Below are 16726 nucleotides of genomic sequence, written 5' to 3'. Positions count from 1 at the left end.
TGAGGTTGGACAAATGAGGAATTGCTAGGCAATGCTCGGGAGAGATGTGTGTATGAGTGTCGGAGAATTTGGGTGCCTGAGGCAATGGTTTGGAGAATTGAAAGTGTACGGAGCAGTGTATGACTGAGTAATGGTGATTGTGTGTTGTGTTGAGCAAATGGTCCTGGAGGAAGGAGGGTGCAGGAAGCACCAGGTGTAGGAGTGATGGCACAGGTGTGCAAAGACAGGTGAGCATGGTTGTATGGAATAAATGGTCTGGAATACATGGAGTATGGAATGAATGGTGTGGAGTGAGTATGGTGGAAACTGTGGAGTGGAGTGGATGGTGCGAAGGTGTGTATGGGGAGGATGGACCCCATCACGAATACCCGGGGAGGGTAGTTTAAGAGTTAGGTAGAGGGTATAGGTAAATTGTGGTTGGATATTGGCATCTGTGGTGCATGTGGAAGAATGGTGTTTGGATGGGTGCATTAGTGATGTGGAAATGGCTGGGCGTGTGGCCTGTTAGAGGGATGGTTGGATGAGCACTCCGCCACTGGTAGTCTGTTGGCCAGGTGAGGCCGCAGGTAGGCTCTGGGAGCCAGTTAGAGTTCAATGGGGCCTGAGGATCCAGAGGAAGGACCCGGGTAGCCCAGTGCCAGAGAGGGCACCGGGGGGGGGGGGGGTAAGCGCCAGTGAGGGCCTTCCCCAGGTAGGTTAGCGAGGAGCAGGTACGCTTGGGAGGCAACTTCAGTGGTGGAGGCGCACAGGTAAGTAGACCTGTTAGGGGAGCCAAACGACTCAGTCCCGAAATTGTGCAAAGGCACAAGGAGTTGAACTGGGGGAGTGAGACCCCATATTGATGAGCACCACAGTTTGGTCAATGGGAATTGGTTTTTAGAACCCATAGTGTAAGATGGCCCTGGATTGGCAGGGAAAGACCCCGGGTAGTGTAAAGTGTGTTAATGTCATTTAGGAAGTAGATAGGATTGAAATCTCCTTGCACCATCTACATCCACTCACCTGGGGTGACAGAACTCCACACCGTGCCATGTGTTGTTGTTTTTATTTTTCTGTGCAAATGTTTTGAGGATGTAAGATGCATCACGACGTGGGTGTGACATTGTGCTTGATGTTCCATCTCTTCCTCCTTATGAGGAATTGATGAGGAATTTGGATGATGGCAAATTTGGGTAGAGGGATTGTGACGAATTTGGTATTAGGGGAGATATGGGGAAGACGTGACGGTAGAGACGAATTGTAAATTGTTGTAAATATGGGTAAGGGCAAGGGTGGAGTAGGTGACGGGGGGGTGGTGTACGGTAGGGACGAGCGTTCTCACTTCGCTCTCCGTGCGCACCTCACCTTGCATTGCCTTTGTTGATGTGTACCCTTGTGACCTTACCCCTCGCTAACCTGTCTTCTTTGTCTTCCTTCCCTGACCCATGGATCGTGCTCTCTGGGCACTGAGGGGAGCGTGCGGGGGGGGGGGGGGGGGGCACGTCTGTGTGCCCGAAATTCCCGCAACCAGCTGCTTTTATCGATGCACCACTTATGGACCACAGTCTGTGGCCAAGCACCACTTATGGACCACAAGTTTTGTGGCATGGCCCCTCTGCTGGGACCGGCCAGGTTGGCCAGAGGAAGATCTTGCTTGCGGACCTCGGTAACGTGGCACCTATGCCATACAGGTGAACCACCCCTAGTCGGCCCCTGTTGGCCATCAATAAAAAAAAGATGGATGCATTGTGTGCCTTTTTATTTCCACCAAATAGGCCGCAAGCAAAGAACACGACAACATCAGGAAGAACGACGGACCAGCAGAGCAGAATGAGGAAGACCATCATCAGTGTTGTTTTTTTTAAATTGTATTGAGCAATGTGCACTGCATGGTGCTGACTGTGCACTGACTGGTGCTTTATGGTGCTTTTGTGTTTTGGTGCTCTTTATTGGTGCTGGTGCATCGATGCAATGCATGCTGTCTCCTCCCCTCCCACAGGATTTTCTCTTTTTGTTTCCCTTAAGAGGAAAATCACAGGTCCTGGGTTGCAGTTTTGTAAATAGTCGAAATAGCGTCACTTGTAAATAATGCTCCCCACCGTTCATGTGTAGTTTGAAAATCAATTCCGCAATTCGGTTATCCTGTGGGCGTGAATCTGTTAGGTAGGGTGCAATGCAGCAGAGGGACATACTTATTTGTGTTTTAAAACTGTCACACTCAGCGTCAGGTTAATTGTAGAGGGAACTACACCTACGTGTTACACTAAGTAACGTTTTATAGGCCCGGGACGTGCCTGGAGGATGAGGGTGCAGTGTAACAGATTTGGGAAACCCTGCACTTGGTGTAATTGTTGTAAATATCACCCTCTGTAAATAGTAATTCTTTGTAAATACCTCCATTTGTGTAAAGGTCAAAGGTCGTCCCCTTAGCTAGTCCATGTACAAGCACGTAGCCAATCATAGAACCTCTCTATAGTTATTTCTTTATGATGTGTATCAGTTAAGGCTCTGTTTTCCACTAGTTGACATTGCATTGCACCAAATGAAATATGATAGTTCCCCTTTCAAGTTTCCCCCAAATCGTCTCCTCAAAGTGCAAGTGACAGTTGGGCTGTTTTCGGCGGCGTTGGCCGTTGCATTGGGCGGTTTTCATTACCATCATTTTCACCCCAAGACTCCATTGCACACGAGGCCAAGGAAGGGGCAGGAGTGGCACGACCTCATCAAAGGTGGAGCCAAAGAGCCCTTGCCCACCAATCAGCGCCGAGGTGAGCAAAAAACCGGAGGCATGGCATAGGAGTTGGCGGATCATCGCGCCATGCGCGATATAAGCGCGCACACAAGCCTTTTCGCGGCAGATGCATGACCCAGCTGAAGGAGACAAGAGAGGAAGAGACGTGAGGGGGTGCTCATATTGCAGCAATAGGCCGAGACCCTCTAGGCCCTATTGCCGGTCGGTGAAACGCGAAGCGGTGTTTGCCGGGTTTTCGCCTCGACCCCAAAGCGTGGATCGGAGCGCGCGCTTGGAGCCGGACCTCGACGCCTACCATCTGCCTGGACCCTTCTCTGCCTTCCCATACCATGCCTTCATTCCCCTTTTGTGTACGTGAGTTTGTCTTGTTTGTTCTGTCTGGGGAATAAGTTAAGCCTGTATAGATAAGCTAAGAATTGCACTGTGTCTTCTTCTCCTTCTGTAATTATTTTCGTATCTTTCCTTCTCCATTGGTTTCTTTGATTGTGTACATAATTAGTAATAAATTCCTGTTTTTCCTACCTTTGCCTTCTTTCCTTCACTTCCGTTCGTTTTAGAGGTTTCCACATTGAACACCTGTGGCACGATTTGGCCAATGCTCAGGATTGGGTTTAGTCTTTGCTAATGGTTCGAACTCGGGGTTGCTAAAACCGCTCAGCAATTAGTCCATCTAAAACCGGGGTTCGAGCGGGAGTCCCTTCCCTGCGTCGCGGTCAGGAGTGGCACTCAGGTCCTTGGGAGTTTTCATTGACCAATTACCCTGGCTGCTCCCGACCGGAGAGGGAGCGTTGGGATTTCCAGGACTCACGTCGGTCAGTTATAGACAAGGGGCTAACCCCCCCTTGGTAAGGGGAAAAGGCCGACGTTGAGATCCGTAACAATATATATCTATATATATATATATTATATATATATATATATATATATATATATATATATATAATATAATATATATATACACACACACACACACACACACACACACACACACACACACACACACACACACACACACACACACACACACACACACACACACACACACACACACACACACACACACACACACACACACACACACAATTGGTGAGGTTACAAGTAAAATTTAAGAAAACAGTTTGAGCATACATTGGCAGAGTTGGCAATTTTATGTGTCAATTGTAGCTACTTTAGGACAGCATCTTAAGCACAATCATCACCTCAACAAAAAGTTTAGAACACATGGTACTTATGCATTCTTCTTTTTAATCCCTAGGATTCATTTTACCAGACCTGGGGGTTATGTGGAATGTTTCCTGTTCTCATTAGGATGCCTTGAGCGATTGCAAAGTCAGTTGCATCAGCGGCCAAGGAGGCTAGCAGGTCAGTATCGTCGAGAACAGTCTTTGGGATGAGATCATGCAGAGCCATTCCTACATGGACGATTCTGTTTCAGAAAGGATTAGGAAATGGGGAATTAAGATTGGAAGAGTTCAAGATTACAAAATACAAGTCATTTGGAATCTGTAAGTATAACTTTCCTTGCAAGGAACACAGGAGGAGACGATTAGGTCCATCAAGCATTGCAATGGTTTCCAACCTATGGTTGTTTGTCTTTGTTCTATCCTTTTTGAATGCCAAGTGTTACATGTCGACCTCAGGGCAACGCAGCGAGTGCATCGATAACCTGGAGGGCGTCACAGCAGAAATTAAATAAAGACACTGATGTGCCATTAGTGTTGTTTTTTTTAAGGGTGAAACCAACACACAACAGGAGATAGAAGTGTAACGTTTTTAAGAAATATTTAATCATCCCTAATGTCTTCCTGAAGCACAATAATGTTAATTAAATGGCGGCGGTAGCCTGTTAAAATCCCCCCAACCCAATTTTTATATTAACACTTTATGTACTGTATCTCTATATAATTCCAGCAATCTCTGTGTGTGTGTGTGTGTGTGTGTGTGTCTGTTTGTCTGTATGCGACCGCTGTTTCTCGACAACTACCGGTCCGATATACTTGAAACTTGCCAGGTATATTGCTGGGGACCCGAGGATGTGCCTTTTCAAGGTTTGAAATTAATCGGACAAGTGGTTCCCAAGGTATGGTCACCGTACTCGCAAGCCGTTCGCTTTGGCTTTGCGAATGGACCAAACCATTTCATGTAAATAGAGGGGGGGGGGGTGGTTCTGTGGTCGTTACTGCCACGTGGTTTCAAAGTTTTTTTTTGTTGTTGTTGTTTGCACGCATGTTTTTTTGCACGCACGTACGGGCAAGCACGTACGTGCGGGCACGCCCTAGTATCTTAAATCTTAGATATCTTTGCACTTATACTTTATCTTATATATATATATATCTCATGTATATCTCAACACTTATATCTATCTATAAGCAAGGGTGTCAATTCCATTTTCTAAATTGTATTTTTTATCATCACAAGTTCCAAATACCTTTTTATTTACTTGTTCTGTGTATTATAATTGATGTTTATAACTTCTTATCGTATTCATTTTTCCATTAAACTAAACAGTTGCAACAACACTCAAAGTTTATTGTTTCTTTGATTACATTTTTCTTTTTCCCCTTTAACTTTTTATAACATTTATTAGCACCATCCTTTGAAAAATACTATTTATAAGCATAGGCCTTTGCTCACAATCCTACAAATTCACTCATAATTGCTCCACCCAACTCATCTTTAATCATTCCAATAACATTTTTATTTGTTTGTGGACAACAGACTATTTACTACTCGGTTTGTAATTACTTGTATCATGAATATGTTAATGTCTTGTGTCATGTCCTCATAAACATCTCCCTTATTGATTTTCAAAATAAAACTGTCTGCATCGATATAAAGTAAATTAATATTATTCACATATTTCTTCCTTAAGTTATTGTAAAAGTAATCATACATTAATAATTTGACAAGTCAAGAATTGATGTTCCAATATCAAAAAAGCTTATTCATTTCAATACTCTCTTTAATCACATGAATAGCACAAAAGGTCTCTGAAAACGCCTCCGCTCTTTGAAAATTGGGTCTATTAATTAATTTTGTTGCTTGTTTCCAAGATGAAGCGCGTCTTATGTTTTGTCTATTCCTAACATTTTCCATCGTCTTTTCAAATACAGCATTATTCATTAATTTATAAAAGTCTTTGTCAAAATCAGTTTTTGCTTCTGTTCTCCTTTTGGTTCACGATTTATCAAGTGACCACTATATTCGTCATGTGTGTGCGTCTGTCTGTGTGCGTGTCTGTGTGTCCGCAGTATAACTACCCGATGATATCATCCGATCTTGATGAAACTTGGGTGGGAGGTCGATATCATGATCTAGTTGTGTCCTGCCTAGAGTGGACGTATTGCGCCCATTGTGGGCGGAGCCACGCCCAAAAAAAGATGTCTTTTTTGGGGGTAATCGAGTTCAAACTACATCTTCTCCGAGGGGTTTGGTGGAATCTGACAGGGGTTTCCATATTTTGTTAGGCCAATGTCATGTGTCCAGCCCCACGTAGCTCGATTTTTCTTCTTTTTTTCCCCACATTTTCATTTTTATTTATTTATTTTTTCATTTCATTTTTCACCGAATTTTCGGTATTGTGTAGCTAACTAACCTCATAACTGATTAAACATTATTTTCTATCTTATTTCAAGGTCAGTAACCTTCGTTTTGACATTTCCGGGCCTGGCCTGTCCGGGCCTGTTTCGGTTATAGTCCGTCCTTTGTCATTGAATACCGCTCGCTCGTGAACCATCGTCGTCTCCTGACTTGTTTGTATTAAAATCAATATAGGTCTTTAAGCATTGAATTGTTTAAACTTTAAAATTCTATGAATTTTCTTCACTCTCAACTTAACTGATAAACATTGTCTTAAATTCCTTTGATATCTAACTTTATCATATAATGTAGTGAGTAATTTTTCTGTTAATTTCTTCATAGTAAGAAACGATTGTTGATAACCACTAAGGTGGTTGATAACCAAACGATCTGTGATATTCCACCATAGGGTAGGTCCTTTCTCGGACTTTCTTTATCAGGGGCAAAGGGTAGGTCCTTATGCTTGTTGTGGAATTATTCTGGATATTTCAAATCAACCTCAAAATAATACCCAACTTCTGCTTTGTCTGACTCCTTTTGAGAAGATATAACGATGGTTTGTAAAACTCTTTCATAATGTTTCTCTTTAACCCATTTGAGTTTTCCATACGGTAAAACTTGGGACATAGCCCATCCATACAAATTGTTAGCATTGTAATACATCAAGTAAGAACTATATTTTTTAGCATCATAGTGAGGAAGATATTTGTCGTTTGCTTCAGCATATCTCTTTGAACAGACTTGTGATATTCCACCTGTTTGAGTCTTCTCTATCATCAAAAGTAAATTTACAGTATATCACCGATTACTTCCAACGGCTGTTTCGTCATCTTTAAGATAGCACTCCATGCCAATTCTGGGCCTGCACAATAACGGATAGGGTCTAATCCAAATGAATCTTTATTATGACAGACTGCTCTGAAAGCTCCAAGCACATCAGCAAATAAGAATACATCGGACTTGAGATACAAATTGTAATATTGAGCAAGATTCGTCATATCAAACTTCATCCAAACATTTTCTGGTTGTCGATATTCTTTAACAGTTATGAGTTTTATTCAACTCGTTGTAGACATTTCTTATAGAGGGCAGTTGTGTTTCTTTGAACTTCTCAAATGAGTCCATACAGTGCTTTCAGAAAGTATTCACACCCCTTCACTTTTCACATTTTGTTGTGTTAAAGCCTCAATTTAAAATGAATTAAAAATTAGATTTTTTTTGTTACTGATCTACACAAAATACCATACCCCATAATGTCAAAGTGGACTTTTTATTCAAAATAATAAAAAATGAAAAGCTGAAATGTCGAGTCAATAAATATTCAACCCCTTTGCTGTTACACTCCAAATTGAGCTCAGGTGTATCCAATTTCCTCGACATGACTTTACAACTTGATTGGAGTCAACCTGTGGCCAATTCAATCGATTGGACATGATTGAAAAGTGTTGGAAGTTCCCCAGAGCACAGTGAGCTCTATCATTGCGAAATGGAAAGAATATGGAACTATGAAGGCTCTTGCTAGAGCTGACCATGTGACAAAACTGACAAACTTGGCAAGAACGACTTTGGTCAGGGAGGTGACCAAGAACCAAATGACCACTCCTGACAGCACTGCAGAGTTCCTTAGCTGAGATGGGAGAAATTGCAAGAAGGACAATGGTGTCTGCATCACTTCACAAATATAGGCTTTACGGGAGAGTGGCCAGACGGACGCCACTCCTGAGAAAAAGGCACATGACAGCACACCTGGTATTTGCACAAAGGCATGTAAATTATGTGGTCTGAAGAGATGAAAATTTAACTCTTTGGCTTGAATGCAAAATGCTACGTCTGGTGGAAACCGAGCACAGCTCAACACCCATCTAACACCATCCCTACCAGGAAGCATGGTGGTGGCAGCATCATTCTATGGGGATGCTTTTCAGCAGCAGGGACTGGGAGACTTGTAACGTTATAGGCAAATGGAACCATGAATGGAGCCAAATACAGGCAAATCTTCGAGGAGAACCTGCTTCAGAGTGCAAAAGACCTTAGATGGTGGCGAGGATTTACATTCCAACAGGACAATGACCACAAGCACACAGCCAAAACAACACTGGAATGGCTTCAGAACAAGAATGTGAAAGTCCATGAGTGGCTCAGTCAAAGCCCAGATTTGAATCCCACTGACAATCTGTGGAAAGACAAAGATTGCTGTTCACCGACGCTCCCCATCCAACTTGACAGAGCTTGAGCAAATCTGCAAGGAAGAATGGGAGAAACTCTACAAATCCAGATGTGTAAAAGCTGATAGACATACCCAATAAGAATCGAAGCTTCAATCGAAGCTGAACAAATTTGTAAAAATATCTAAAAACATGTTTTCACTTTGCCATTATGGGATATTATATTGTTATGTTTGTGGGGGGTAGAGATACCTTAGTTCAGGTAGAGTGTATAGGTTAGTGTGCTCCGACTGTCGTGAAGAAGAACCACCTCGATGTACCGTAAGTAGGGATCCAGTAGACCGTGTATCGTTGTTACGCTTGTATCTTCATCCCCATCACGAGGGGCGGGGCTTGTTAATTAGCGAGGGATTATGGGTAAATTGATCCCCTGTGTGTCGTTGCCTCGAATTTATTCCTCTGTTGCTTGCGACACCATGCTAGACACATAGAGCCAAAATCGCCCATTAAACACACTGATTAATAAAAACCACCGGAAACCATGGGCGACGGAATTTGAATCAAAGCAGGGAGAATTAACAGTGGCAATGGAAGAGTGTGAAACCCAAGCTGATACACTTCGGGCACAGGAGAGGGAAAATTTAAATACGGCTGTTTGGAGGTAAATGGGGGAAACTCAAATTTAAATGGGGAATGTTTGGCTGAACAGGACCTGGAAGGTTGTCGGGTGTTGTATAATTTGTTGCTTCAAAGGTGAATTAATCCAATGTCCAAGCAATTCCTTCTTTTCCTGAGATTTATTATTTGAATGAAAGACCATACTCAAGAATATCATGAAAATACGTTCATAAAACAGTATACACTTACTTCAGAGGTACAACAGAAAACACATAGTACACGTATTCAATAGGTCTGTGTCTAGGCAGACTCAACACTGGGATTTTATGGGATCCATAGTCAGACTGAATAATGAGGCACATTAATAAATGGCGCCTGAACAGGGACTGGGTTTTGTCTCCCTGTAAGCCAGGAAAGACAAGCAACAAGATAAGACTGTAGCTTGGTGATCCAGGAATTTGGCCTGCGGTAGTTAGTCATTAGTTAGTTTTCAAAGAGTAATATTCCCTTTCAAACCTTGTTCTCCTATTAGTCCATTATTAGTTCACTGGGTTTTCGAACCCCAACTATAATATACAATGCATTCATGATTATCAATAGATGTATAAGAGACTTTTGAACAAGTGTCCTGATGTGAACAATTAATCTGGGAGATGTCATTATGTTTTAAGTATTCATTTTGGGATTTCGTAGGAGATACCTCTCCTACACTGTACATAAAAATAGAGTCATCTTGTTCAGTGGAAGTAACCCTTCCACATTCCCCGGTCTTTGTCCTATTGGACAAACAGATGATAAGAAGACGCTCTAACTTTAAATTTAGATTACAGATTTACTTTAACTAGGGCATACACCATACAGCTGCAAAGAATCGATCGCCGCAGGGCATTGGTATGTGCGTTGAATACAACCGTCGTTGATCGTCCACTTGCTGCAATGGTTATACAATTGATTCAATATTCGATGTAACAGCTATGAGGTTGTAACTGGAAGTGTTGTGCCACCAGAAAGTTTACCATACAAAATTCAACTAGATGCATATGGTTCCAAACATCATTCAACAGTACAATCATTCCTGCAAGCAAATTTCACCTCATATGAATGCACAAAATATTTTGGTTCAGAATAAAAGTTATCACTATTTCTTTCTTCACTCTGTTTCCAACAGGGAGGCACTGACCACTCATATGGTTAAGGAATGAGGTGTTGGTGACTTTCTTCTCGTGATTGCAGTGTACAAGTGACCATGTCAAGGCAATACACAAACTAATGTGTGTTGAGTTTCCAATATGGTTGAAGATAGGTGGATGCATGGAGTGAACTTGCACAATACATAGATAGCCTTACTGCCATTCTGACAGGAAGCTTTAGCAGATCTTTATCAAAATGGCTGATGTTGCAATTGACCTATCTTCTCAAACAGAGTGCGTGAAAAAAAACTGGTGAAATCTCGGTGGACCAGCAAGATTATGCAAAGTATGGGTGAGGTGTGGACCAGAGAAAGATGAACGGTGTAATGATAACAACGTTAGGACCAGGGCATCCAAGTGGTCCGTAATCCACACCAGGGATAGCCGCCAGAGTCATGGAGGCCCAGTGTAGAGAAAATATGCATGGCCATCCAAGTAGTCTCCATGCTGGTCAGCAGCGCAGCCCAAGGCAAGGCTCACCACCAGTTGGCAGTCAGCCGAGCAGCAAAGTCATGCTGAAATATCAGGTAAGAGCTGCAAATAGCCGATTGTCATGTCAATGAAAGAGGCAACCTCAGCTGTCGATGTATGCTCGAAGATAACCGCCACTGGAATGGGTGTTTTGGCGTTGAATTGCAGGTGGTCACTTTCATCCCCACTCAATGCTGTGTGGTACAGGTGAATGGTCGCTTGAAATTCATTTGCATCCATAATTATTAGTCCCCTACCGGTATACACCGGAGGGGACTATAGGTTTGCACTCCGTCCCTCCGTCACGCAAAGAACAGTTTTCCGGACTTTTTTTCTAAACTTTTAAATCTAACGATTTCAAACTTGGTACATGGTTTCCTGATAAGTTACAGATCAAGTTCGAACTTCACGACGTTTCGATCATTTTTGACAAAGTTATGGCACTTTGAACTTTGGTAATTTCCCCAACAGTTTTCCAGATGACAGACTGCCGGTAGGGGACATGTATTGCAGCGCAATACTCAGAATGCTTGTTAATCTTCCAGAGGTAAGTGGTTTGCCATATCTTCAAGGGTGTATGCCCATACTCTCAATTTAGCCAAAATTGCTGAATTTAATCTTCAACATCTCTTCCAGAACAATCATCACGCCATCCTTATAAGTGGCATTATCTTTTCTTCCACTCAGCCATATCTGAATCTGCTTTCAACAATCAGAATCTGAGTCAGAATGAGCTTATCTCAACATGAAACTAATATATTGTTATGAATTTTGGGCCAGGGCATATATAGATCCAGGTAGATCTGCATAGGTAGGTGCTTCGACTGTCGTGATAGGGAAACTCACCTGTAATAAGTTCTGTTTCGGTGGTTTGTTCGGATTAAATGCATCTTTGTGGTAATACAAGGATGGCTTTGTGTTAGATAGAACAAGAATTCTGAGTATTGCGCTGCAATACATGTCCCCTACCGGGATTGGGTAGCACTGTCATAGAAGACAGTATTATGACTTACTCCTAGACTCCAAATTATAGCCCGGAAAACTGATGAGGAAATTCCCGAGGTTCAAAATGGCCATAACTTTGTCAAAAATGATCGAAACGTCGTGAAGTTCGATCTTGATCTGTAACTTATCATGACGAAACCAAGTACCAAGTTTGAAATCATTAGCATTATGAGTTTAGGAAAAAAGTCCGGAAAGCTGTTCCTTGCGTGACTGACTGACCGACAGACTGACAGACGGAGGGATGGAGTGCAAACCTATAGTCCCCGACGGTGTACACCGGTAGGGGACTAATAATGTTTATGCTAATTCCCTGGTGTGTCAAACCTGTGATGATTCCATTGTGTTACATGCTCCTCCCCAACCCCCTGGTCACGGTGTACCTCTGAGCCCCGAGAGGAGTCACGGCAGAAAAATGTTTTATTCTGTATGTCAAAGATCAATGGTGAAGCCACACCAATTGTTACCAACAAACAAATATTGTATTAAGATCACACAAGAATAACAGTACAACAATAACATTAATCAAAAGTACAATCAATATATATCCTATGATGGTACCATCAGGTTCGTACAATATAACTCGCTGTGCTCAAAGTGAGCGGACAGAAGAAGATACCCAATGTCTCTAATTCCCGGCTTCAAGCCAAAGTTGTTTCCGGCTTCAAGCCAAAGTCGATCCGCTCCAGCGATCGTCAGATCAATGTCCAATCGATACCAGAATCCCGTTGGGTTGGCAGTTACAGTCCGGCGACCAAAGCTGTGCAAAGGCGCCCTCCAGGCGACTGGGAAATCCAAAGGCGCCCTCTAGGCAACTGGGAAATCACACCCTCGGGTATGGACCTTCCACGGCACAGTCAGCGAACCGCAAATTAACCTTCAAAAGCCAAGTTGTACACACACACACCAGATACGCCTGAATGCAGTGAAAACGGCTGAAGTGAAGCAAAGAAACCTTGCGCGATGCGCAAAGCGCACGAGTCAAAATGGCCGACGGCCCGTACTCAAGACGTAACGGCAGTCCAATGATTCTCTTCGGAATCGACCGCAAAACCTGACACGCAGGTTTATCTGTCACAGCGATAACTCTGTCGCAGGAATCCCTTTTCTGGGAAACCCAAAGTTCACTCGTGACTCTTGCTCACCAACGTTCGCTCCAGACAGCAAAGCAACTATGCTTCTTGTCCGACTCCACTCGCTCCGCCTTTTTTCCTCTTCCTCTTCTTCGTCGTCGTCCGGTTCACGATCCGGTTTTTGGTTTCTTTTAACACAAACTTTTTCACCTTTTGAAAACAGTTCATAAACAATAAACCTTTTGAAAACAATAATGGTACATGGAATCAAAAATGTTTACAGTGGATGAAAACCACAACAACGGAAGTGACGAATCCATAACACTTCCCCCCCCCCCCCCCCCTCAAGAAAGAAGTTTTGAATATAGTGAAAACTTTCTTTGCAGGCAAAAACTCTTTTAACAAACAAAAGTAAAACTCACATCCAAATCATCAATTCACGTGAGCAACGATAATTAATATTTCCCAAAAATAAAGCAACAAAACTTCTAAACAACCTACAGAAATTTCCAAAGTTAGTTCACTCTGGACAAAGCATCAGCAATGACATTGCCCCTGCCCTTTACATGCTCAATTTCCAAGTTGAACTCCTGCAAAGCCAAACTGCATCTCATCAACCTCTGGTTTTTATTTTTCAATTTTTTGAATGACGGTTAAGGGGTTGTGATCAGTAATCCAAAGCAAAGCAAATCGATAGCACTTTTCTGAAGGAGGCCGAGCTGAGAGCCAGGTTTCATGGTGGTTGGGTGGTGAGGCCTGGAAGTATTCACTACCTAGACGCCTTTAGGAACGTGGAGTTCACGGTTAATCCGTGTAGGAATCTTGGCTCGGCTGCTCCTGAGCATTCAGTGCTTCCAACTCTTCTCTTGATCATAAGAATTATAATCACAGTTGTAGAGTCGGGTGCTGTAGTCACGTGAGTAGCGGACCCCATCTCGGCTACCATCGTAATAGTCATCCCGTCGAGAGTTGCCAAAAACTGCGCTGCTGTTGCTGGGAGCCTCCGTAGTAATCACGACTGCGGTCGCCACCAAAACTACTACTCCCACCCCGGGAGCCATAGCCACCCCTGAAACCGCCTCCACGTTTTCTTCATCTGTAGCCCCCTCGACGCCCATGGCCTGCCTTCTCTACGGTTATGGTCCGACCATCCAAATCATTGCCATTCAAATCCTTTTTTGCATCTTTGGCGTCCTCTGTGTTTTCAAACGTGACAAAGCCAAGCTTCACCTTTACCGTCGGCTTCACTGTCAAGTCCACTCAATGTGGAATCTCCTTCAGTTTGTACCTCAGACCCAAGTTGTGGCAAGGCAGGTAATTCTTCAGCAGCCTGACATTATCAGGAAACGCTTGCAGCTTCTTCACTGTTCTTATGCTCGATCACACTGCTCGTGCCTCACTGCTGCTTCTAATACCTCCTTCTCATGCCTCGCCTGTTCCAGCTTTTCCTTCAGGTCTTAACATTTGCTCTTCTCTTGGTGAAACAACATTTTCAGTTCCACTTTATCTCACTTCCCCTGGTCTATATATCCAGTCAATGATTCTTTCTCGCATTTTTTTTCTCTCCCAAACACCCCCTCAAATTCATTCTTAGTCTTTTCTTTGTCAATCTCCTCCTGCAGAAGAATCATTGCAGCTCAATGTCCACTTTCTACCATTGTCAAGGCCTTTTCCATTTCATGGTCCAAGTTCTCCTTTGGTGAAGAAAGTCTTCCTGTAGGTGGGCCACATCAGCTTGCCTCTGGTTTGCTGACTCACACAATCCTTGTATCTTCATCTGTAGCTCTACTTCTCTCTTTTATGCTTCCTCTGCATGACCTTTCATGCATTCCAACGACTGCATCAGCTCTGTCTTCTAATTCTTGTTGTAGTCTTTTTAGTCGGTTTCTTTCAAAAGTGCCATCTCTGGGAAAATTATTGTGGCCAAGTGCCATGCAGTCTACACCTCCAAGTGCACCCCACACACTGACCACGATGTGCGTTGTAAGAAGAGTTTGTGGGGGTGCGTTCCACCTTATACAGCGTAGAAGTGAGCACGTCGTCCTTCAAGTTGATCCTATGGGAGTCCTCAAATGCTGCGGCATCGATAATGAGGCTCGTCATCGGCTTTAAGATGAGCGATGACAATGAAACTGAATGAGAGACTCAATCAGTGTGCCAGGAATCGAAGCGATGGAAGACTCCTCGCAAAGCTTAGTGCTGGGGATGCTGTAGACAGGAGTTGAAATATCATCCTGCCTGCTTGGCCGCATTATATACTCAACATCAAAAGAAACTTTTCAAATCTTTAGAAGGACATTCATTGAAATCGTTCACGCAAAAATGAAAAATATTTGAACACAGAGGTAAAGTTCAGCTATCTTCACTAAACACATGTCAATAAACAAGAGGTTGCCTCAATCACAAAAAGCATAAACATCGCAAGGGGTGGTGCAACAAAAGTCACAGCACGGCAACACAAAGGTACGCACCTGAATGCAGGCAAAACAAAACAACAGGAATGGAGACAACACTCCGAACAGTCAAGGACAGAATGGCGGCAGTCCTCAATATCGTATGTGTCCTCCCTGAGCTGTGATGCAGGCTGTACACCTCCGACGCATGCTCTGTACCAGGCGTCTGATGCGGTCCCTGGGGCTGAAGGAGCAGTTGCTCTCACATGTAGGCCTACCTGAGCTTGAAGCACAACAGCAAGGACGGGATGTACTGATTACATTCAAGAAGGACGCATGCTTTGTTTTTCGCCGACGCCAGCACATACAGTGAAGCTATTCACCTAGCTAAAGCTGCTGACATCATTGTGGTGAAATTGTCATCCAAGTTACGACCCTGGTGTTATTCTACTCATTGCCACTAAGCGGCTCCTATAAAAAGACTGCCGTTCAGCGCAGAAGGTAGTTCTGTGCCATGTAATCCTATGGCATCTCCAGACTTCTGTAGAATGGCAAGGATTCTGCATTGTGCGCTGCATGCTGGCTTGAATAGCTATCATCTGTATGTACCTGTATGTACCTGAAGTAATACTAATACTATGATTGCTGGTTCTCCATTTAGAAGCTGTCTGAGATCGATTACGATTAAACTCAGCTCTGGGACAATGTTGTATCTCTGATTATTACAACAATCATACTTCGAGATGCTTGGCCACAAGTCCAAATTCAACAAGAAGTTCCACATGGAATTTGTTAAAGAATCCATTCCAGCAACAAAGCCTGGTGTTGGCTTAGCGCAGGGGTCAGGAACCTTTTTGACTGGGAGAGCCATAAAAGCCAAATATTTCTAAATATATTTCATTGAGAGCCATATAGTATTTTTAACGTATAATAAATTAAATATGTCTTACTTTTAATGCGACTTCTGGTGCTGCATGGTTTTGCTGATGGCCTTGTAGTCTGGTTCATACGTGGTGAGGTTGAGCTTCATGCAGGCGTTGAGGCTTCCATCAGTTAAACGTGAGCGTAGGTTGGTCTTAATGTTCCTCATATGCGAGAATGACTGCTCACATGCATATGTAGAGCCAAACATGGTCAATACGGCAATACTCACACGCTGCATTGTGTGGTATGTCACAGGAAGCTCGTTCCAAGTTTTAAGAATCAGCTGGTCTTCAGGTTGAAGATTTTTCATTTCTGTCCACTTGCGTTCCCTCGCCAGCTCTGCTCGCTGTCGCGCAAGACTTTCCAACTCTCCATTAAGTGACTTGAACTTACTCATCCACATCTCTGATGCCTTCAGGTCAGCAACTTCCAGCTCAAAGTCTCCGATAGAGACCCCGGGGATGCATGTCAGGTCGATTTTGTCCACTGCACACTCATGTGGATGAGTGATGAACTTGAAAAGACCAGTGCGCGCACGAAATTCTCCAAAACGTGCTTTGAATGACTGCAGGAGATTGGA

The 16726-nt window shown here is 43.3% G+C and overlaps 2 protein-coding genes across 5 annotated transcripts in view; both read right to left on the bottom strand.

The window, feature by feature from the left end:
- Positions 1–16726, bottom strand: part of LOC144889489 (uncharacterized) — an 880122-nt gene that overhangs the window by 273854 nt on the left and 589542 nt on the right. The window lies entirely within an intron of this gene.
- Positions 1–16726, bottom strand: part of LOC137421904 (glutathione synthetase-like) — a 205674-nt gene that overhangs the window by 166870 nt on the left and 22078 nt on the right. For all 3 annotated transcript variants that reach the window (XM_078769822.1, XM_068108437.2, XM_078769819.1), the window contains one exon: positions 4004–4157. In XM_078769822.1, the coding sequence (XP_078625948.1) occupies positions 4004–4141 (138 nt within the window). In that variant the 5' untranslated portion in view covers positions 4142–4157. The remainder of the gene's footprint in view (positions 1–4003; positions 4158–16726) is intronic.

This window comes from Myxine glutinosa, chromosome 1 (genome assembly GCF_964187855.1).
Source record: "Myxine glutinosa chromosome 1, kmMyxGlut1.1, whole genome shotgun sequence".
NCBI lineage: Eukaryota > Metazoa > Chordata > Myxini > Myxiniformes > Myxinidae > Myxine > Myxine glutinosa.
The sequence above is the reverse complement of the archived record's forward strand: the minus strand, read 5'-3'. Positions and strand labels throughout refer to the sequence as shown.